This window comes from Taeniopygia guttata, chromosome 1 (genome assembly GCF_048771995.1).
Source record: "Taeniopygia guttata chromosome 1, bTaeGut7.mat, whole genome shotgun sequence".
Taxonomy (NCBI): domain Eukaryota; kingdom Metazoa; phylum Chordata; class Aves; order Passeriformes; family Estrildidae; genus Taeniopygia; species Taeniopygia guttata.
In genome coordinates, this window is record NC_133024.1 from 99,000,006 (window position 1) to 99,023,006 (window position 23,001).

At 43.0% G+C, this 23,001-nt stretch overlaps 1 protein-coding gene across 2 annotated transcripts; it reads left to right on the forward strand.

The window, feature by feature from the left end:
* The first annotated feature begins 513 nt into the window (after nucleotides 1–513).
* Nucleotides 514–22,575, forward strand: GRPR (gastrin releasing peptide receptor). 2 transcript variants are annotated; one of them, XM_072934200.1, is made up of 3 exons: nucleotides 514–1,599; nucleotides 18,048–18,108; nucleotides 20,891–22,575. In XM_072934200.1, the coding sequence occupies exons 1-3, from the start codon at nucleotides 1,181–1,183 to the stop codon at nucleotides 21,281–21,283; spliced, it is 873 nt and encodes a 290-aa protein (XP_072790301.1). In that variant the 5' UTR covers nucleotides 514–1,180; the 3' UTR covers nucleotides 21,284–22,575. The 2 variants fall into 2 exon arrangements, with proteins under 2 accessions (XP_072790301.1, XP_002197367.4); XM_002197331.7 differs by having other exon boundaries at nucleotides 524–1,599; nucleotides 18,048–18,399.
* The last annotated feature ends 426 nt before the right edge of the window (nucleotides 22,576–23,001 follow it).

The following is a 23,001-nucleotide window of genomic DNA, read 5'->3' on the forward strand; positions in this document are numbered from 1 at the left end:
TCCAAATTAAAAAAAATAGCGTAAAAGTGTGCAGAGTTAAGGTTTCCCTGTATAACTTCAAGCTCACAGTGCTAATATTCATTTGCCTACCTTAACGGCAATGTTGGGTTTTATTGTAATTGGCTGTATTACTTTCGCTTGCCTTGGCAGGAGAGGGGAAGATGAATTTGGCTTTATATCATCATTCTCTCACTGGAATAACTGAATACCAGAGTGCAATGAAAATAGGTGTGCTTTTAGTTAAGAAGGTGGGATGGCTTTTCTGAGCACGTTGTTTGCAGTATGAAATTACCTGCGTTGGGTTTTGTTTGTTTGGTTGATTTGTTTGGGTTTGACTGTTTGGTTTTGGTGGAGGCGGGGGGGGGGGGGGGAGTTGGTGGGTTTTGGTCAGGGAGGGGAGATTTGGGGTTGGTTTTTTTGAGGGGGAGGCAGTGGGTGGCGAGCCGATGACGCATTTCAGGAGCCCTCAGTGAGCAGATGTGCATTTTGTCAGCTAAAGAGTTAAGGGCGGCGGGGCCCCGCGCTGCCCGGAGCATCCAGCAGGCGGCCGGCGCTGCTCCCGGCGCTCCCGCCGCGCCGCCGGCAGCCGCGCACGCCGTGGGAAGCAGCGCCAGGATTGACGTCGGGAACATCCTGCCTATGGGATCCGAGCCGCCAGCCGAGCCCCGCTTTGCCCCCTCGCTTTAAATCCGGCTGGCGATGGCCGGCACCGAAAGCGGGAGAGACTGGCGGTGCGGCGTGGCAGCGACTCCCCAAAGTTCTCGCTTTCTGTAACTCGCCGCTTTCGGACTCGGGGCTGCCGGGCAGAGCCGAAGGCGGGAGTTGAATGAGCCCCGTTTGCGAAAATGCCTGCCGCTTGCTGGTCTTTGATAGTTGGCCTTCCAGAGCTGAGGAATACTTAACAGCAAGAGAAGTCAAGGAGGAAAATGCAAGTTTCACAATTCAAACGATGCTAAAACATGTTCTCCTTTCACCTTATGGAAACAGGACTGTGGAGCAAGCTGCAGGTGCTTTTTGGTTGGGTTATTGACAAGATGTGTCACAAAGTAATATGACTTTTAAAGTCTTCTGACTGTTTAAAGCCAGCAAGGAGCAGCAAAATTAAAGCAAGAAATTAATTTAAGGAATTTGAGGACTTTCAAAGAAGAAAGCTGTTTTCCGAGAAGAGTAAAACAGGACGATGGCATCTGGAGAGTGCCTTCTGCTAGACCTAGAAACAGATAACTTCATTTTCTATAATATCTCTGTCAACCAGAGTGCAAACTTTTCACTCCTGGGGGAAGACTGGTTTTACCCAGCGTTCCTCTACGCCATCCCCACTATCTATGGGATCATCATTCTGATAGGCCTTATTGGCAATATCACTTTGATTAAGATATTCTGTACTGTGAAATCCATGAGAAATGTCCCTAATTTGTTCATTTCCAGTTTGGCTCTGGGAGACCTGCTGCTTTTAGTGACCTGTGTGCCTGTGGATGCCAGCAGGTACCTTGCTGATGAGTGGCTGTTTGGCAGAACTGGATGCAAACTTATCCCCTTCATACAGCTCACCTCTGTAGGGGTGTCTGTCTTTACTCTCACCGCTCTCTCAGCTGACAGGTAAGCTTGGCTGCTGTTACCTTGAAAAGAAGCCTGCATAATTATGACTCCATAAAATGCGCAATTATTAATTTGTATTTTCAGGTATAATGTTTATTTTTATTGTGATGAGGGAAGAAGAACTACCTCAGGTGATTTCTGATGAATATTAGCATACAACTTGAGGAGGAGGCAGACTGAACACAGGATACTTTTTCTAAACTAAATGTTTGTGCAATTTAGCTAATAGTCTACATTAATTCAAAGAGGGACAAGAGCAGATCAAGCTAAAGACCGAGAGAGAAAATGCCATTAATTAAGCTCTGCTAAAAGATAGCATGCTCATATTTGCCAAAAAGATAATTGATCCATGCTTCATGAAGTGTGAAGGCACTGGAGCAGCAATTTAAAGTGCAATGAGAATCAATTCTTTCTAGTGGCTTGCTTCCTTGAAGTTATTAATAAAATATTTTTCAAATATTCAAATTAGCTTGCCTGAAGCCAGGAATCGCACTTGCTATAGCCAGTGTATTTCCCTTGGTTAAACAGTTTGCCCCTTATCTAGTCAAAACTGATCTCTGTTTTTAGTTCAGAAACTTCATTTTCCAATAATGTTTAGTAAAAAATAATGTGTAGTAAATATTCTGGTTTATTTTCTGAATACTTCCAAAAGAGATTAAGGAACACATTGTCACCATGCTGAAGTGGCACAGAAGTACTGAGTGAAAAATTATTTCAGTTCCGTTATGATCAAAAAAGACAGGTGGATTGTATCCTTGCTCACAAATAAGTGAAACTAGGTTTGCTTTGGGTAGTCTCTTGCATGCCACTGTCTCTTGCTAAGCTGCTTTAAAACATCAGATTACTTTTGTTCAGATTTCAATGTAGTTTACACACATATTTCAATACACTTTTTGCAGTCTCAACAAAAGCAGTAACTCCTCAGTGTTTCAGAGACAGCATGGTCAATATGTTTGTCCTCTCCTCTGTGTTGGGATATATAAAAATAGCACTGTCTGTCCCAGTAGCAGATAACAAACAGGCCTATGTATGGATAAAAGTCTTAAAGCAATATGCTTTAAAGTTCTGTAAAGGTAGGAAAACTGCACTAGTGAAAGACCACATGCACTTTTACTCCTGAGTTTGATGTGGTGCTTTATGTGGTGCCTGGAGCCCCTCTGACCACTCTGCAGAAAATGCTGGGAAAACAATAAGTATCTCTCCAGGAAAATATATCTTTCGAAAGCTGTAATGAGAGTTGTTTTAAGGAGTGTAAGTAAAAGAAAAATGCATTGTAAAGAAGATTATGTTAGAGATATTTATTGCTATCTGATCACATGCTACATAAAGTAAACATTGTAAATGCTTTTACTGAGCAGCACATCAATAGCACTTTTTGCCTGAAGTGTTAGAACAGAACAGAAAACAGCAGCTGTGCCAAGCTTGGGGTTTTGTGTCTTCAAGTTCTGAACTTCAGCTTTATCAGGAACCTGTTAACCATCATGCTGCACTGATGATCAAATGTTTCCATTTCCAAGGGATCATTTTACTCTCTTCTAATGCATCTGTGGTCCACTGCCGAAGGAGATAATAATGAAACTTGTAACTTTGTTAGGTCTGTGAATCCAATATGCTGTGCATTTGAAACACAAGTGTCCCTTATCTGTTAAGTTTGCAGAAGTTTCTATTTTCATAAATTATCAGCAGTGCTGGGCTGAATTTGTTACAAAATGATACAATAATAATAGTCTATATTTTGTCAGCTCACAGTCTAGTTCCTTAAAGCTGTCACTCTGAACTCCAGACTCCAGTATTAATAATGTCAGAATCATTAGGGAAATAACCTTAAAACATAAAGGGAAAACTTCCAAAATGTGAGTTGAATGTGAACCAGCATGGTGATGCTGGCTGGGGGCTGTGGAGGGTCTGGAAGCCCAAAACCTGCAGGTGAGATGCTGAGCCTGACATGTGGGGTGGTTTTATAGACACCCACTTCTGATGACAGACATGGCACTACGTGAAGGGAAACAGAAAAAAGGGGCGTGGTGGTGAGATGATTAATGTTTGTTGAGATGAATCCTACCCGAGATGCACACATGAGGTGTGTGAATGTCCTTGTTCTCACTAATCAAAGCCATAGGCCATGTGAAAAAAAAAAAAAAGTCTCATAACCCTCCTGCTCTGGATAGCATTACATGGCACTATCTCCAAGGAAAGGGAGACTTGTCAGTGTACTACAGACCTTTTGTCTATAATTCATCATTTGCAAAAAATTATCATAAAACCCTCTTGGTTTCAGTATCCTTACATTGACAAAAGCAAATGGAAACAACTGCTGGCATTACTGAACATACCATGGTGATGCCTAGAGAGACATCACAGGGAACAGAAGTCTGATGTTTAAAGAAAAGCATTGGAGTGTGATACAAGAGGGTCATTTCTAGAGACATGAAACACAAGGTGAAAGGCAGTGGGTAGGTGTGATGGGCAGATAGAATATGTAAGACATTTATGCTACATTAGAACAATGGCAAGATCGTCCTGGCTGTGTTGGATCACCTTCTGAAAACATGGAGCCCAGTTTCAGTAGGTTTTTGCACATCATCAGTGCATAAGTATATGCTTTCCTGAGGTATACTTTCATTATTTCCATTTCCACTTGCCCTGTGTTAGGAATCTCTCATCTGCCAGTGACTGCAAACACTTGTCTGAGTGTCAGCCTCCAGCACAAGCACCTAAAGCTGCTCGGTGGTTTGACCCAGCAGAATGAGGGGCTGTCCAGAGGATTGACTGTTCACTTGCACACTTCTCAAGGAGAAACAGAGGGACAAACTGCTGACCTCAGCTTTTCCTGCAGTGGGAGCCTCCCAGCCTGCAAGTGTTCTGTGCGTGTTTGGACACAGCTGGGCATGCCTGCACTGGTTTGAGCAGCAAGGGACAGCCAGAGGGTCCCTGGGTGCTTAGGATGGGACTGTGTACAATCATGAGATTTCCTTCAGATTTCATTGTTATTTCAGAAAATATGTAAGAAAGGGCAAAAAAGAGTTAAGAATATTATAAATGTATTTCCTCTGGGACCTCTCCACTGTCTGCACAGTGCTTGCATCTGTCTGGCTGCATGAGCAGGAGCAGTGGGAGCTGTCGGGAGACACCTGTTTTCCTGCAAGTGTGTCACACTTTCAGAGCAGGCGGGAGAGGGTTAAGGCATGTGCTGTGCCTCCAGCCACCTTCCATGAGTGATAAGGCCAGTGCTGAGTATACAAGAGCGAGGAAACAGCAGCCCATGTGTGTGCATGATGTTTGTGTGTTTTAGAAACACTGTAAATGAGGTTGGTAGGGGAAGGACAGCTGTCTGCCCTGCTGCTCTGCACTGTCGAGACAGCGGTTTCTTCAGCTACTGCTCAGCTTATCCCAGAAAAAACGGGAGTTTGGGTTCTGCCCTCCTCCTCCTCCACCTCCTCCTCAGTGCAAGGATAAGCGGTACAGAGGCACCCGTGAGAGCAGTGACACCTGAGCTTCCAGCCTGGGCAGAAAAGCCAAGGCTATCTCAGCAAAGGACAGGAAATTAAGGAAAATCTTTGCACAGCAAGAGGAAAAGCAACTATTTAATTGCCCATGTCATGGGAGATGTCTTTATTTAATTGGCTTTCTCCCGTGACTGACAGGGTATTACATTTGCATTTGAATTAAGCAGGCTGTCAAGCATTGATCATAGTTCCTCGCTGTTAGGCTGACATGGTTAAAGATCGAAATTTCCTGGTGCTCATGCAGTGAAACCTTCCTGAAGCAATGCTGTTTTTACAAGCACACAGCAGAGTAATGTAAAATGTAATTGGAGTTTACAAGCAGCATCTTTACTTTAAGCACCTTGGATTACGTGGATTTCAGTACTGGAAAGCTGCGGCATGCCTGCCAGCTGGAGCTGCCTGCAGCCCTGTGGTGGGAGTGACAGTGTCCTGAGATACGTAAAGTGACATTACACGGGAGATTAGGTGGCTTACAGTGGCAAAACCAGCTGCAGACAGCAAGTTTGCAGTCATGTGGGACACCTGAAATGAGGATGTTAGCTTTGGAAATGTTGACCTTAGAGCCATGGTTGCAGGGATGGATGCAGGAATGCTGCAGGGCTCCCAGCTCTGCTGGGTCCCTTGGAATGCACCACGAACACAAATTTTGATGTTCCTCTGAACTCATATGATGGTTTGTTTATCTAAGAAATAAAACTTCCGAACAACCTTCCTAAAAAAAGCAGCAGTGCAAGGAAAGAAACAAATCCAGAATTTCTACAAACACTTTTAAACCTGCAAAAGTCTTTGTTTAGTGGTCTCATCTCTTCTGTGATTTAGATGTCTCCAGACCCTACTATTAATATTGCCTACAATAATACAGGAGGTGTAATATCTATGTGCCAGTTCATTTATTTTACTTTACAATCACTGGTTTATATCTCCACTAGAGGACTAAGGGAAGCATGCCACCATAATAAAAAGCTATGAAAAGTTAGCCCAGATTTCCCTGAGTTGATTTACATAATGACACTTTTTAAAAAAATACCATCAGTTGTAAAGTGCCAAGTCTGTAATAGTTAAGATATATTCTGGGCATTTTAGTCACAGGGAAGAAAACTGGAGGGACTTTGGGGCCCAGCTCAAAGCCTTCCTTCACACTGAAGCACCAGGCAGCCCCATTTCCACCCTTTCCACTGCCACAGTTTCTGTGCTGCTGCCCTTCATGTGCTGATGGATGCAGGGTGATACACACCTATCTTCTTCATCTGATGTACAAGAGTCTTAGATTCTGGACACTGTCAGTATAATATAAACACTCTTTACACCCTTAGTTTTAGCTCTCATTTCCTCAGCCCCTGCATCCATTTGCACCAAGAGCAACTGATCAAACAGCACAAACTTTCTGAATATCTTGATTAACCCGAGCAAATGGCCAAAACACAATAGATGCACTTCTATAACCTGGAAGATTAAAGCTCCCATTTATAGCGGTGGGACTAGTACGGAAATCTGAGTTTAGAGTCAGTGCTAATGTGCTGGAGACTGTCAATATTTAGGCAATCAAAAGGAAGAAAAGTCAGATTACCTATTGTTTACATTTCAGTAAAACCTAAAACCCCCAATCAGTTGTCATGGTCTCATATACGAGGTGCTGTACACACTGTTATTAAGGAGAGCAACCAGCTGCAGACAATTGCAAGCTATGCGTCCCAGCAGTGGGCTGGCATTTCACCATCACTCAAGCAAGGGGATGAGCTTATGGTGGACCCATCAGTTCATGTGTTACTATTTGATGTTCAGATGTGGACAAGAGCCTGGCTAAGAAGAGTAGGAGATAGCTGAGCTGAAAAAGTTGAAGCAGGCACAACCACGCTGTGAAGCATCCAGTATCTGCTTTGCTCAGAGACGACCCTTGCAATAACCTGCTTTCCTTTATTTTGGAAAGAGACTTCACCACAGTTCCTATGGAGTCCCCTCACCTTGTTTTTCAGCAGTTTAACACCCAGGTGCTCATCTCACCCTGTACAATCTAGGACACCATGGGCCATGATCTCCTGGCCATAGCAGGCTCTGCAAATCCCCTACACAGTGTCTGCTGCATAGGATCTCGGACAGAGCGAGGGCTTTCAAAATCCCTGTGCCATGGAGCAGAAAACAGGGACAATGCATGGGTCTTTCACAGCACTGAGGCACTTGAAGGCATCCCAGCAGCAAGCCAAGCGCTCTGCTGTAGAGAAAAGCAGAAAGCTGGAGATGCCTTGCAGAAACTCCCCTCCTATGCCAGGCTAGTGATCAATTTAATTGGACTGCAGAAAACTGTGGAGCATCAAAGGGAGAAGCATTGTCACAGCTCTGCCCATCCTGTCCTCACTCACCCTCTGTCCACAGTCAGTCTCTGCATTCTCTGGGAAGGCAGGACAGAAAACAGTATCATGACATCCTGAGAGAAAAAAATGTTTCTTCACACCTTCAGGCAACCCCGAAGCATGAGATTGAGACATGAATGTTCAAATGTCCCGGGAGAACCAGAGATGTGGGTGCAGGAGTAGGAGATGCCACATCAACTCAGCAGTAGTTCTCTCCCACACCTCTGCACAGAGGCTACTGAGTATCTCACAGGATTTGGATTAAAACAAATCTTTCCAGCGACATTAGGTTGCTTTCTGAATATTCAGACTAAAAGTGCATATATCACTCTGCCACCTCTTGTGTGTCTGCCACTCTGTTACCCTCTCCTCTTAGAACTCAGGTCATGTTTCAAATTGAAATTTGTCTGACATCTAACCACTGCATAATAACCTAACTCACAGCAAACCTGAAAGGCTGAGAGAGTTAGGGTTATTCAGCCTGGAGAAGAGAAGGTTCTGGGGATATCTTAATCCAGCCTTTCAATGCTTAAAGGGGTTTATGAGAAGGACAGAGAGGAACTTTTTACCAAGGCCTGCAATGGACGAGGGGCAATTGGTTTTAAACTGAAAGACAGTGGTTTAAGTTAGACATAAGGAAGAAATATTTTATTGTGAGGACTGTAAGGCACAGGAGGGAGCTTGCCCAGAGAAGTGGTGGATACCCCACCTCTCGAACTGTTCGAGGTGAGCTTGGATGGGTCCTTGAGCAGCCTGACTTAATTAAAGATGTCCTTGTTTATTGTGGGGGGGAGGGGGGTGGTGGTCTTGTTTATCCTTTAAAGGCCCCCTCCTAACCAAGCTATTCTATGGCTTTATGATGAGAGCAGTCAAGGATAGCAATCGATTGTTCAGCCCCTACATGCTGCTGAAGGTTCATATTGTGGTGATGATCTCTTATGACACCTGTGTTTACTGAAACCATGGAAAGGACTTAAGGATCATATAACTGGCTCAGCTTTATATTGAATTACACTAAAGCCATGACACCATGAGAATCCCACAGATCTCATTTTGTCACATGCAGAAGAGTCTCTTTAGTGTCTTCTTTTATCTCTTTCCTTAACAGAGCACTATTTTTTTTGCATCTCCAGCTCATTTGGCTACTGTATTTACTGTTTTACACATAACTGAGTTAAAATGGTTTATTTTAGACTATGGCCATTTACCCCAATGACTCTACAACATTCTCAGTCTGGTTAGCCACTGTGTCATCTGCAAACTTTTCCAGCAAAGGTTTTATAGCCTGCTCAAGGCAGGTGATATGCACAATAAATAACACTGAGGCCGGAGAAATTTCCCAGGACCCAGGTTACGAATGGTTCCACACACTGCTTTTTGCCACCATGCTTGATGCACTGCTAGGGAAGCATGGGGCTCAGGGTCCCTACCTGGAATCCCCCCTTCTGAGACCAGGAGTCCTAATTTTAACCCTTTCCTGTGGGAGTGGGACAGGGATTGATGCATAGAAGAGAGGGGACCACATATACCCTGATTCACACATGTGTGCATCTACATGCACGGTCACCCATGCCAACGTGCCCATGAAAGCTGCAGCTCCTCTGTACAGCAGCACGGCCCACACCCTATTTACATCCTCTATTATGTTGTGACAAGATAAAACAATGCTGACATCTGCTATGTGTTAAACAAGACAGACATGTCAATTATCACCTGTCAGCAGGATTAACCTGTCTCTTACTCCCTCTGCAACTGGCCATGGGCAGCACAAATATTTGCATTTTTCTTGGTCACGCCATCCAGCTTTTCTGAACATCACATCTTTGAAGCCAGTTCTCCACTTCTAAGGAAATTCACCATTTTTTCAAGATTTGTAAAAAAATTAGCACCAGTTGTTCCTCAGTTGGTTCCTTTAATACTCCTAGGTGTAAATTATTCAGGCCTGCTGGTGTGAAATTAGTTTGTGTTAGCAGATGTTGTCTCACAGATTCTTTAATAGAGCTCACAAGTTTTCTGCTACATCTGTAGTACTGCACACATAGTACAGAACCACACAGATCTCCTGCTTATTTGGTCCTGAAGCTGACTATCAGGTTATTGCTTTTCACTTTGTCTCATCATTATTCATATCTTCACTATTTATATGTATGCCTGAATTACTGATTTTTTTTATTTCTGCTGTATTTAAAAATGCACATTTGTCTGTTGCAGAGTGACCTTTGATAATTTGCTGTCTCTTTCAGCTTCCCTTATCAGTCACCAACATTTTAAAACTCCAATACTTGCTGTCATTTACTTATGCTTTTTTTCCCATCTGTTGCATATTGATTTTTGTAATTACTTATTTGAGATTTTAGCATGACTCCTCCTTTTCTGTTATCCAGGGCAGCTTTTTGCCGTGCTTTTTTCATGGCAAGGACGGATACACCAGGGAGCAGGCTGGAAGTCAGCGACTAATGTATAGTTAGTGATATCTCTTTAGATTGTGTTCTCAGTCAGTTGATTTGAAAACTGCTTTTAACTTCAGGAAACCTGCCTCTCTAAAGTTAACAGAATCATAGAATCATAGAATGGTTTGGGTTGGAAGAGACCTTAGTGGTCATCTAGTTCCAACCCCCCAGAAGTGGGCAGGAACACCTTCCAGTAGACCAGGTTGCCCAAAGCCTCATCCAACCTGGCATTGGTTCTAAATACATATAGCTTTTTATTCTATTTCCACAAAATTAATATAAGCACACCACAGCTGCTACGCTTATGGAAGTGCTAATTTTTAGGTCAATTATAAGCTCTGCTTTCTCTGTCAAAACAAGTTACAATATTGATTTATTGTACAGGCAGGACTTTTTCTGTTGAGCAACTGCCATTTTTAGAAACTCTAATGAATATCTATAACTGGCTCTGTGGGATATCCAGCAGTTATGCCACCTGCTTAATTACTCAGTGATTCTGTGTTTATGCACCAAATGTGGTGCTTCCAGCAGAAATAAATCAGATGCTCTAGTGAAATGAGGAGTCCATGTCTGAGGCCACAGCTTTAGTTGCCCTGGTCACAGTTCAATCCTCAGGCATGCAGATCTTCCACTCCCAGGCTGCTGACATCCCTGGAGACTTGGGCTGAGACAGTAAAGCCTTGGATGGAAGCACCTCTGGGCTTGCTCCCTCACATGCCTGGTGGCCTGGTGCTGGCACGGGAGGGGAGATTGTCCCTCTGTGCCCTGCACTGGGGTGGCCTCACCTTAGGTGCTGGTAGCAGTTCTGGGCACCACAATAAAGGAAAGATAGTAAACAATTATAGAGCAAACAAAGGAGGGCAACAAAGATGGTGAAGGGTCTCAAGGGGAAGCTGTATAAGGGCTCTGTTCAGCACAGAGGAGACTGAGGGGAGACCTCAGTTACAACTTCCTCATGAGGCAAAGAGAAGGGGCAGATCCTGATCTCTTCTCTGTGGTGACCAGTGGCAGGACCCAAGGGAATGCCCTGGCGTTGTGTCAGGAGAGGTTTAGGTTGGATATCAGGAAAAGATTTTTCCAGGTTGGGCACTGGAACAGGCTCCCCAGGGAAGTGGTCACAGCACTGAGTCTGACAGAGTTCAAAAAGCATGTGGACATTGCTCTCAGGCACAAGGTCTGACTCTTAGGGTGTCCTGTGCAGGGCCAGGAGTTGGATTCAATGACCCTTGTGAGTCCCTTTCAACTCAGCATATTCTGTGGTTCTGTAAATGGATAGGTCCCAGCCCTGCTTCAGACAGCAGGTCTCACATCTGTTTGCAAGGATCCATAAAGCTGGTCCCACTGAAATCTTTAACCTGGCATGAAGCTGAAGTCCTTCTGGGAATAACTACCCTGGGTGTAAAGGGGATTCTTCTGATGTCCATGGAGCTCACACTATTTCCTGCAGTAACCTTTTAATCCATTGTTTTTTATATGTATAGTTAATTTCTAAAATATTTTAGGTTCTTGATGGTTATGATTAGGAATAACACATTCACTATCAAATGATTAGTGTTTAAGATCTCCTTCACCAGCATGTAGTACAGTTCAGTAGTCTCTAAAACATTTTGTCTCAATTCTGAATTTAGGCATTCCTAGACTAAGGTTCTTATTTGTCCATATTCCAGGATAAAATAGCAGCATGCAGGTATATGGATTGAATTTTGAACATATGCTTTAAAAGAGCTGTGCCACTTTCATCAGTGCCTCCCTTTTCTTTCTATTTAAATGTTAAATTAATAAAAAGAGAATGTAGGCAGTACCTGCCAATGTATTTAAGATTTGCCCATTAGAGATGTCTTTGTGCCCATATGCAATTTACTAAAGATTTTAATAACAGATGTTCACTCAAGAATCATGCATAATAATGATAATCTTAACTAAGTATGCAGAAAGCACATAGACCCAGAATAGGTTGTCGGAGTGTGTTGATGGGTTAGACAGTCTAGCAATTTTGTGGATTTACTGAATTGTCTTCAGAGTTATAAATATTCATAACATCCATGGTGGAAACAATAAAGAAAGTTTGTGGCGTTGCATTTGTCATAAATTTCTTGGTATATTTAAAAAGATTCTTTTCTTGCTTTCCAGGTGGAGCTTCACACTCAACAGGGCTCCATCTTCTTCATTTATGTAGTTTTTCCATGGCATCAATTTTTCTCTGTTGCCTGAAGCTTTTTTGCATGGTAATTGAGCCAGTCCTTCATATTATGTGGTCAAAACATTAATGTGATGTTTGTAGAACTTAATTGCAAAATCTTAATGAAAGAATTTTTGTTCAATCTGTCCTCGGGCCAAGACCAGACCAATGTGCCATTAATCTCACAAATGGGAAGAGATGACTGGGGATCAGAGGGACTGCAAATTGCACTTTTCTCACTATATCAGTTATAACTGGGAACAGAAGAAGTATGGGGGACACGCTGACTAGAAGGCAGTTCTTCCATCCTTACCACAGAAAGTCATGGCAATTTCAGGGGCTCATTTTCTAGAACTGGGAGGAACTCAGTGTTTTCACTTCTCAGCAATTTACATGACTGTTTCTGTAAGACATCAGTTTGGTCCAGCCAATCCCTGCTTTTTTATTTAAGTCAGAGTTTCAAATTAGTTCAATTTCTCAAAATAGAGCACAGTTCAAACAGATCCAAAACTTTGTAAGTGGATTTCTCACTTCAGAGAGAAAGAAAGTGGCAATATGTACATCTTTCCACCAGCCTGATGCAGTCTAAACAGTGGCATCAGTAATAAAGCAAGGGTGGGCAAGGCTTCTGAAATCTTGTTTGAGCAGATTCTAATACACTTGGGTTTAAAACCATTAAACAAATTCAGGAGTGGGGCACAGGACATTTTTTAATAAATGGTGTAGGGTATAGTAACAGATGATACTACTTGGAGGAGACTTTCCTTGACATTTAACTACTCCTGCAAATTCATTTTGGAGGGGCACTGTCCCTTTTCTCTGGAGGAAGGATGGGCAGACTTTTTTCTCCTCTTATATTTCTAGCAATTGTGATGTTAAGCTGTAGAAAGATGGACATGCTTGGAAGGACTGAGATAGAAAAGGGCAGTACTCTGTGGCAGAGTCCTTTTCAAGCATTTTCTCTCCTTACACACCTGGGTCATTTACATTAGTTTTCCTTGCTGTCATAAGGGAAGGGAGAAAGGCATTAATACAAAGCAGTCATGGAAGAGGAGAGCAAGCTGAGGCTGCCTACAGCACCAGCTTCTCCACACACTATAAATACTTCCCTAAAAAAAAAAAAAAATTAAAAGAACAAACCAGAGACTTAGCCTTATGGTGCTAAATTAATTTAAAATCCCAGGGAAACATCTGATTTTCCTCCCCATGCTTTAGTTGTTTTCATTTAATTTTTGTGGCTGTTGTAGCAGGCATAAGTAAGTGGATGAAGGTGACAGGAAAAAGCCATGAAGGAAGCACTGAAGCTGCAGTCTTTGTGAATAAGGTCCTTTCTTCCCCAGAGAGCAAAATTGCAGCCCTTCTAAGCTTAGAAACATATAGGCAGTATGGCTTTGAAGTCAAAGCCTGTTTATGCTTCAGGTGACGTGTATTTTCTTGGCTCAGCTGAGGAGCACAAAGATGGATAAAATATTTTTGAACCAACAGAGAAACTACACCTAGGAAACACTGGCATTCATTTGGGGCCATATTTTGGTTGGTATCTGTGGACAATTTATCTGTAAGTGTCTTTTTCATGCTGCAGCTACTTCTGTGTTTATATTTGAAGCTGCAGCTTTGGGGCTAAGTGCATGGTATTAACCAATGTTTGCATACTCCAAGCTTTAGAGTACATTAGGTGATGCTATCATTAGTTACATTATTATTAACACGGACAATGACAGAGTTTTCCTGTTTCTCTGGCATACTAACCTCAGTGGGAAAAGTATTTACCACAGAAAGACCTTGAATATGCCACATTTTAGTGGTTTATGGTCATTTCAGCAGTTTCAGTTGTGAGAAACAATTACTCAATGAGCACAATAGAGATCCTAAGGGATGTGTAAAAGATGTTTTCAAGGATTCAGTGGAGATGCACATGGTCTGTGGATTCCAACCAATCCACAATGAATTTTTGGGATTAGGTTAAAAAATGATCAGGTATTCTGGGTTGAAGCAACACAATCACCAGCTTTCTCTTGGAGGCTTGGATACTGCCCTGGAGAACTGGGACAGCACCAGAGTCACTGTGGCGGGTGTGGGGAGGATTTCCTTAGCAGGGGAATCCTCACAGTATCTCATGAATTCCACTTACATTAAGCACACTTAGCATAGCCCCATGAGTAATTTATTTTGAGGGCTTCTTTGAATGAGACTTCAAGACAAGGAGCTGACTGGCATCCATCCTGGCTGGGAGGTCCTTGGCAGCTGCAGTGTACCTGGCAGGTTGCTGCTGCACCAGTAGGAGCAGAGAGCTTCAAAGACTGAGCAGTAGTAATGTCAGCATCTCTTTCATATTTCCAATCAGATCAGCAGCCTAGTCATTCTCATCTGGCATGAGTGGCATGAGTTCTTGACTTGTTTTTTTTTATTCAAATGAATCTTCACAAGGCATATTTTGGAGTTTTGGGCTTTGTTGCAGTGCATGAATTGTACCTCTGGTTTTTAAACTTTTTAAAAAATTTCTTTAAAAACTGATAGGGAAAGGAGTTTAGCTGAAAAGAATACATATATTTCAAACAATGAATCAATAATTAGAGACTAAATGTGCAAGCAGCAGAGGTGATCAGTCCAGGGCCATGCCTAGCTCGGCTGCAGAGAGTTAAACGTGCAATGGGACTCACATTCTCAGAGGCCATGTTATGACCTGGGCTAAAAATTATGCATGAAAGCTCAGTTCCATGAGAGCCATGGCTCCTCTAAGGTGTATAGGTATATTCATCAATGTCTGCTTCAAACTGGATTGAAATATTCACATGCTGGATGTTAAATATGGGAAAGCTGCATGCCTCAGGCTAACTCATTGAAAAACAAATTGCAGTGGACAAAGCTGTGGAAACTTGAAATATTATTTGACATACAGACTGGAAATACACATGCTGAAAATCAGAATGAGCTGCTACTCAAGTCCAGTCTACCTGGATGAAGTTATGGAGAAATGTCAAATAAATTATAAACCCCAGGTTTGACCCTGCCAAGAAAGTAGAATGGAAAAGGAAAAGTGTGAAGGCATTTCTGAGCCCCACTCAGAAGCCAACCAGGAGGTGCAGCTTTTTCACACCCTGAACACCAGCAACAGGAAAATCTAGTGGTGTCCCAGCCCAAGTACCAGCCTGGAGGGCCAATTCCTCATGTATAGCATCCCCAGGAGCAGCCCCTGCCGCTGCTGTCCAGAGCCTGAGCTGGCATGGGAGAGCAGCGTGCTGAAACACAAACTGGAGAGACCCACTGACACATCAGCAAGGCAGCTGGAAATGGGGATTCCCACCAGATCACTACTGATCAGACACACATCAATACTTGGAGACTAACAGAGATTACCAGAGATTTCTGCTTGACTTAACCTACCATCAAAGAAGTCATGTAGATAGTCAGCAAAATAATTTTGATTGTCAGGCTATTAAGAAAGTACCTACCGCGGCTCTGCACCTAAGAACTTATATTTTCAAAATCTGTTTTCTAGTTTTGTTTCCTCTGTTTTAGCTTTCTGTTCTTTCACTCCCATCCATTGGGTCTACACTGAACCCCTTGCAAGCAAAACCTCTCTCATATCTTCTCTTACATCTGCTGTAGGAGGCTTTAAAAATATTCCAAATGCCTAGTAGTCAGTGCCAGCTTCCTAGACATTTGTAATTATGTTCTGTCCAAATTAAATTGTTTGTATATGCCATCTCTGATTAAAATACACCAGTAACTTGAAATGGAGTAATTTTCTGTCTCCTCCAAATTTGTTAATGTTAATAAAAGCTAAACAGTTTCTCTATATTTTTTAACTTATCCATGTTCCTGGAACATAATACTAGAAAATTTTCTCTCAGCTGTATTTTGTAAGACAACCCCTGAAATAATCATGCTAACATGTCATGTTGATAAGCACACAGTAAACATCTGCAAAAAGACCTTTGAATACACTAAATTTGCTAATACCTTGATATATTATTAATTTTCTTTTGCATTTCTCTTCTTTAAGATTTACTGAAGACTTTCAGCGAGCTAATGTTTCTGTCAATAATCTATATCTGGTCAATGAGACTGTAAATGGAGCTATTTCAACACCACTCCTTTAGTAAGCTGTCTAACACTTCTGTTTTATGACTGCAATAGCCAGAGCATCATATTTGTTTAAGATCTGTGACGTTCTTCGCCTGAGTTTATGATCTGGTGCTGGAAGATTGTGCTTTGTGGCATGACACCACTTAATCTACAATTTTCAGAGTGAAAGTTAAAGAGGTATTAAGCAAGCCTTTAAAATACTGTGTCTGGCCACTGCAGCTGGAAAAAAAAAGGGGAGCTGCAGAGCTTGGAGAATAAGTGTTCAAACAGCAAACTACTGAGCATGATGTTTGTAGTACATGAAAGGAAAAGTCCTCTACACAAGATACCTGTATGAAGAAATACCTGCAAATGTCTAGATACAGTCATCATAAAAATAAGTGTGCAACTATGTATGCAGTTATGTATATATGAATGTACATGCATATAAATATGTGTATGTATTTAAAATCCATACAAGATATGTAGATACATATATACCTACATGGAGGGAAAGCTGGGTGTGCTGAGCAGGATATTGCATAAAATCAGAAGTTGAATGCATGCTTTCCCTGCAAATAAAGCAATTACCCAGTTAAAACAGTTCAGGACTGATGGACTCCTCTACCAAATGCTGAGCTTTAGGATAATGCAGGCTGGCTATAGCAGGTGGGGACTCAGGGAGTGCCTGGTTTGTGCTGCTGCTGGAGGGGCCCTGCTGTGTGCCCACACTCGGGCAGGGTGTTGTGCTCACTGCCTGCTCCCACCCCAGTGCCCACTTCAGCTGCCTGAAGGAGCCAGGATGCTGGAAGAAGCTTAGAGAGGGACTCGAGGAGCTGATGGGATGTACCCTGCCATGCCAAAGGGAGCTGGGACCCTCCAGGACCCAGGCACACACCGGTCCCCAGGGAAAAGCGACCAAGGGGAGCAAAGTGCACCATGGGCAGAGGGAGGCAGATCCTGGAAGAAATATCCAAGTTTGTAACTGTCATAATATGACCCTCCATGCTAATTTGTGAAACCTCTAGATAGCCCTTCCTAATTATCATTTTTTTTCCTTCTACTGTGTTCCTTAAATGCATATGTGAATTGTGGCTTGCTTGGAGTGTCAAATCCTGCCAGAGCAGGGCTCCAGCATATATTAAGCTCTGATGTTTTCCATTCCTCTCATCACACAAACCAATTTCAAACAAATTTAATTCTTTGATATTCTTGGATTCTAAAGTACAATTTTCTGAAAGGCTGAAATCATGAAAGACAAAATTTCAAATCAAAAAATGTCTCTATGTATCTAGAATAGTAAGGAATAATGGTGTTTTTTTTCTGCAAGAGACTCAGCACTTCTGGCTACTTTACCTCGATGCATTGAGTTAGGGAAAACTCTTGCCAGCTACACCACCAAACAGCAATTAAGCAGGCAGCATGCTCTTTGTAGCTTGAGAAGAAATAAGGTTTGCAGGAAAACTGCTATACTCACAGCTTGAAAAATGTGTCAAAATCTCAGCCCAGTTTCATTCAACACTGTTCTGGGGTGTAAGCTGCTGTACACTTTGGAAGAGAAGTCTATGATTGCACTTCCTGTCTTAATGCTGTTTGGACACATATTAATGTCATTAATATTAATTAACATGTTAATGACAGCGAGCCCTGTGCTTTGTTGGGTCAATTACAAATTTAATGAACTCATAATCAATACACATGAATCTGAATGAACTGATGGCAGGTGGCTCTGGTTTAAATTGAGAAATCTAGTGAAAATATTGAAATAAAAAATCCAGTCTTGAATAAAGAATTATTTTGTGGTTTTATTTCTGAATAGAAGGGAAAACAGGAATACTGTGCTTGAATGTTGAGGTCAATAAACTATATCCTTTTTTTGTTTGTTTTTTTTTTTTAGGTATAAAGCTATAGTAAGGCCAATGGAGATCCAAGCATCACATGCACTGATGAAGATTTGTGTGAGAGCTGCTATAATCTGGATTGTATCCATGTTGCTTGCCATCCCTGAAGCAGTATTTTCAGATCTGCACCCTTTCCATGACAAAGGGACTAATAAAACCTTTATCAGCTGTGCTCCTTACCCTCATTCAGATGGGCTGCATCCCAAAATCCATTCAATGGCATCATTTCTCATATTTTATATTATTCCCCTGTCTGTAATTTCAGTGTATTATTATTTTATTGCTAAGAACTTGATCCGGAGTGCTTACAACATCCCCGTGGAAGGAAATGTGCATGTGAGGAAACAGGTAGAGATTTGACTTTCTTCAAAAATCCACATTCTCTATGAATCTGGGAGGAAAGAGGGAATACAGGGAAATTTACACTGTGACAGACTGTGTCTGTGGTACTGATTTTAATAGATTAGGTGGGGTAAAAGAAGTAAAATGGATGAAAGAAGCTATAATATAGGGCTAAACAGTTAAAGCATCTCCTCCTGTTTGTAAGTTCAGAGACTTTGGCAGAGTGGTTACCATGGCAAGCATAGCAGGAGACCATTGCCAAAGCCTAGGAAGGCATTGACTAGGATGCAGGCAAAGGGGCAGAGCAGATACAGTGTTTGCAGATTGAAGCAAAGGGGTGATATGGGAGAAAATCAAAACTTCACAAAGTTGCTTTGTCAGAGAGAGGACCTTGGATGAAGCCTTGTCTGGTTTTAAACAGCCTATTTACCTTGACATATTCATCTTATTTGCCTTACCTCTTCTTTTTAACTGAGGTGTGCTTCAGCCTCAGCTAAACCGACACCAGCCATTCCTAGCTGAGCAATTGTCCACTCACTCAATTGCACCCAGCTGACACCTCCACCTTAGACTGACCCAACAAAATCATCTTACACAGCCTTCAGGTGCTATGCTGAAGCAGTAAAGCTGGAAGGGCTCGGGTTTTGCCCATCAAATGATGTGCAATCCCTGAAATCCTTATCCTTTTTCCCTTCTGAATGTGCCTCAATCTTTTTCCCTGCAGGCCATTTCTCTGCTGATTCAATGGCTGTTTTGATTAGTGGCAATAAAGTGCAGCCCTTTCCCCTTTGGTTTTGGGGAGAGAGCTCTTAAAGAAAGCAAAAGGCCAGGCTGGTCTAGCACCCTCTGTCCATCATTCCCATCCTGCAGTGCATTCAAGTGCTATACATCTCCATCTGAGATAACTGGTATCGATTTCTTTATTGCATTGCTTCCTTTCTTTATAGTGCAGATGTGGCCTCAATAGCCCTATATCAAATTAAGAATACATTTTAAAAGAATATATGGTTTAGCCAAGGAGAGCCCTTTCTCAAAGGATTTAATTTTCAGCCTGTTTGCTGGAGATGTTATCATCTGGTGCATGTCAGTCCTTCCTGAGCTCAATGGCTGATTTTTAGTCAGTGCCATTAAAGGGGCATGAAATAAAGTCCAAATGTGCTTGCCATGTCTCTTCTGCCTGCTTCCTGCTTGCAGCTGTCCTGAGAATAGATTAGCCTGTGTAAGATGCTCAGTTTCTGCTTTACCTGTGGAGCTTGGATGCAGAGTGAGGATGGGGCAGTGTCCTGGGAGCCTGGCCAGGCACTGTGGCAGAAGCAAGGGCAGCAGGGCTGAGGCTAGGAGCAGTTGCAGGCCATTCACATCCTACTTAAGTACAAGAAGTGGGATGCAGCTAATTCCCTGGGAGTGTCTGGGGAGCATTAGTGGGATTACCACAGAGGAGAACATTAGGGAGCCCTAAAATATCAGCAGTGTTATGTTTTCCAATCCTGCAGACTCTGGCTGCATAACCTCTCCCAGGGAGCAGTGCATTTTGGCAGGTTTTTCTGGGCAACTCTCTGTCCTCTCATTTTGGGCAACCTCCTTCATGGCTTTTGCATTCATAAGGAAGAGAGATGTGTTTTTCAGTGGCTTTGTCATCTTAATGTACACCACTTATGGGCAAAAGACAAGGTATGGCTTACCTCAGCTCCCCTCAGTTGAGCAATACCTTTGGGTTGACTCCAGGCCTGTAGAAGTAAGTAAAAGGGAAGCGTGGCTGGTCTGCATGAAGGTTAGACTGAGTGCTAGCTGGCTTTGTGAAAGCACCTTTCCCTGACAAAGCTCAGATTGTGTGAGAGGTGGTCATCCATCTATTCACCACCTGTAGCTCTCTCCTGGTGGCTCCAGCACTTTCAGCTGAAGGGTCCACCTTGCTGCCACCTTGGTGTTCCAAGTACAGAATATCCTTTCCCTGTTTCTCCATCTCCTCCAGACTCTGAGTGCTGGACTTGGTCGTAAAGGGCTGTGCAGCTGTTGACAGCACTTTTGTGTACATACACCACGTGGCCCCATGGCAGAATGTCCTGACCGTGAAATATCCCAGACTACTACACAATAATTAATTATAATAATAGTAATAATAATAAGGTGATTTATTAAAATTACATATGATTGTATACATTATGTGTGAATAACTAATGCAGATTGTCCACACTTTTCTTGCCAGAGCTGGGATTTTGCAAAGTGACAAGCTGCTAGAATTTTATCTCTAAACAGAAAAGAAAAGAAAGACTACTTCTTATGTAATAAATTCTCAGAATTACTTGTTTATAAGGGAAGGGGGTTGAGGATAGACAAGGAGAATTCTTGACTGTGTTCACCTGCAGTCCAGATTTCTCTGCTCTGGATGTACCACCTGCCATATGTAAGCTGGAAAGTTGCAGCACTGGCAAAAATAGTCAGCTCCTGGTCCGAGCTAGGAACAGCAGCTCATCTGTGTTTCTCTTCCTTGGTGCAGATTGAGTCCCGGAAGCGCCTGGCCAGGACTGTGCTGGTGTTCGTGTGCCTCTTCGCCTTCTGCTGGCTGCCCACTCACATCATCTACCTGTACCGGTCCTACCACTACTCCGAGGTGGACACCTCAGTGCTGCATTTCATCGCCAGCATCTGTGCTCGGATCCTGGCCTTCACTAACTCTTGTGTCAACCCCTTTGCTCTCTACTTGCTCAGCAAGAGCTTTCGGAAGCAGTTCAACAACCAGCTGCTGTGCTGCAGAGCTCGCCTGCTCATCCGCTCCCACAGCATGGCCAGGAGCACCACACGAATGACCTCCCTCAAGAGCACCAACCACTCCCTGGCCACCTTCAGCCTGATCAATGGCAACCACATCTGCCACGAAGGCTGTGTCTAAAGGGCGCAGTCAGGGACATCAGTTGCTGAGCGTGGCTGCAGGACTTTGCTCCATGGGCATGGTGAGCGGCGCACACACGCATGCACACGTTCATGCGAGGAGGTGTGGTGTGTTCAGAGAGCTCAGAGGAGCTTGAAGCATCCTACATTTCATCTTGGGCTGAGGCTGAGGCATCCAGCATTTCACCCTGGACTGAGCCATTGCCAGAGCATCAGATCATTGAGCACCAGCCCACAGGATCTCCCTGGGAAGTGCTGCTGTGCTTTCAATGTGAGCAAAACGAGCTTCTTAAGATCAAATCTTTTTTGGCTCTGCAGAATCTTCATCACTTCCTGCTCAATCCCAAACTTATGCAGACTTGCAGCAGTGATAAAGACCATATCAGGTGCACACAGTTTGTCAGAACAGTTGCATCCATCCCTTCATGGTGTAATGTATTTTGACATAAAAATAAATCCATTTAAATAAGGTAAATACTTTTACAAAGGAGTTCAACGTGGGTCATTTACAGACTTTTCAAGTATTTATTAATGTCCTGAGTACAGTATTAATTCATGGTCTAAAAGATATCAAGGGTTTACTGGGGCATGTCTGTGGCCTCTTCTGAAATGAGCAGTATCTTGCACCACATCAATGTGAAAGCAGTAACGTGAATAAATGTGAGTTGGAATATGTTTACAGCTTTCAACTGTGTGAGCTTTTGCCTTGTTGTGGAAGAGACAGCAGGGCAATTTCCAGGCATTTCTGATTTGTTCTTCCTGTCTTCAAAGATGTGAGATAGTGAAAGTTCCATCACCTAAGTGGTACCACAAAATTTGGGTCTGGTTTAACTAAGAGCAGGCAATAGCAGAAACTGATGTACAGCTATTTTTCAGGTAGCAGTGCTTTGTAAAACACTAGTTTTTCAGCAAAAGCTATCAGCAATGCAAGGTGTGATCTCCAGACTACATTTTTTCCTACTGTCTTCACAGAAGTCTGTGGAGACAGAGAGCCAAAACTGGCTGACAGATTGGAGAAACAGGTCTACTGTAAAGTTTGCCCCAGAACAATACCTGTGCCAGATACCATCTATTCTGGAGCAGGAGTACAGTGTCCTGCAGATAACAAACTCCTGAAGCACCCGGGCTATAAGACACACAATGAAGCTGCACACCCAATAAATAAAACTGCCAAATGACGCCATAAACCAATCACTGTAGCAAAATATTGGGTTTTTAATGGTCCTTATCCTCTTTGATGACGATCCTTTTCGTTACCACACCAAAAGATAAATTAAAGCTGGTAAAACTTTACCTGAGTTTGCTCTGCATTTGTAGAAAAAGTCATGTGTGCGGTGTAAAAGCTCTCAGCCCTCCATCTGCAGCTGCTTTGGGATGCTGGTGGCATCTGCTGTCTCCAAGGATGCAAACAGGCTCTGATGCCAAAAGTATAGGTCTGAAAACTTTGTCTCATTTTCCCTTTTGTGCTCTGGATGAGGATGGACACGCAGGTACGTGAGCTCAGGATGGGGCCACAGCACAGTGCTGCTAAGGAGTGTATACATTATGTGTGCATACACTGCCCTGTTCCCCCAGCAGCCCTGGGCACTGCCACATGGGTGTCACCCCCTCCTGCAGTCATAAGTGCCCCCACATCACAGTCAGGCTGAAAACTAATGGGATAGGGATATTTTACAGATCAGTCAAATCCCTTGACGGCTGACTGTGTCACTGTGATGT

Excerpts from the sequence above, each read along its gene's own strand:
- GRPR (XM_002197331.7), top strand. The coding sequence starts at position 1,181 with ATGGCATCTGGAGAGTGCCTTCTGCTAGACCTAGAAACAGATAACTTC. Across the intron at positions 1,600-18,047 it reads ACCGCTCTCTCAGCTGACAG|GTATAAAGCTATAGTAAGGC; the intron begins GTAAGCTTGGCT and ends TTTTTTTTTTAG. Across the intron at positions 18,400-20,890 it reads ATGTGCATGTGAGGAAACAG|ATTGAGTCCCGGAAGCGCCT; the intron begins GTAGAGATTTGA and ends TCCTTGGTGCAG.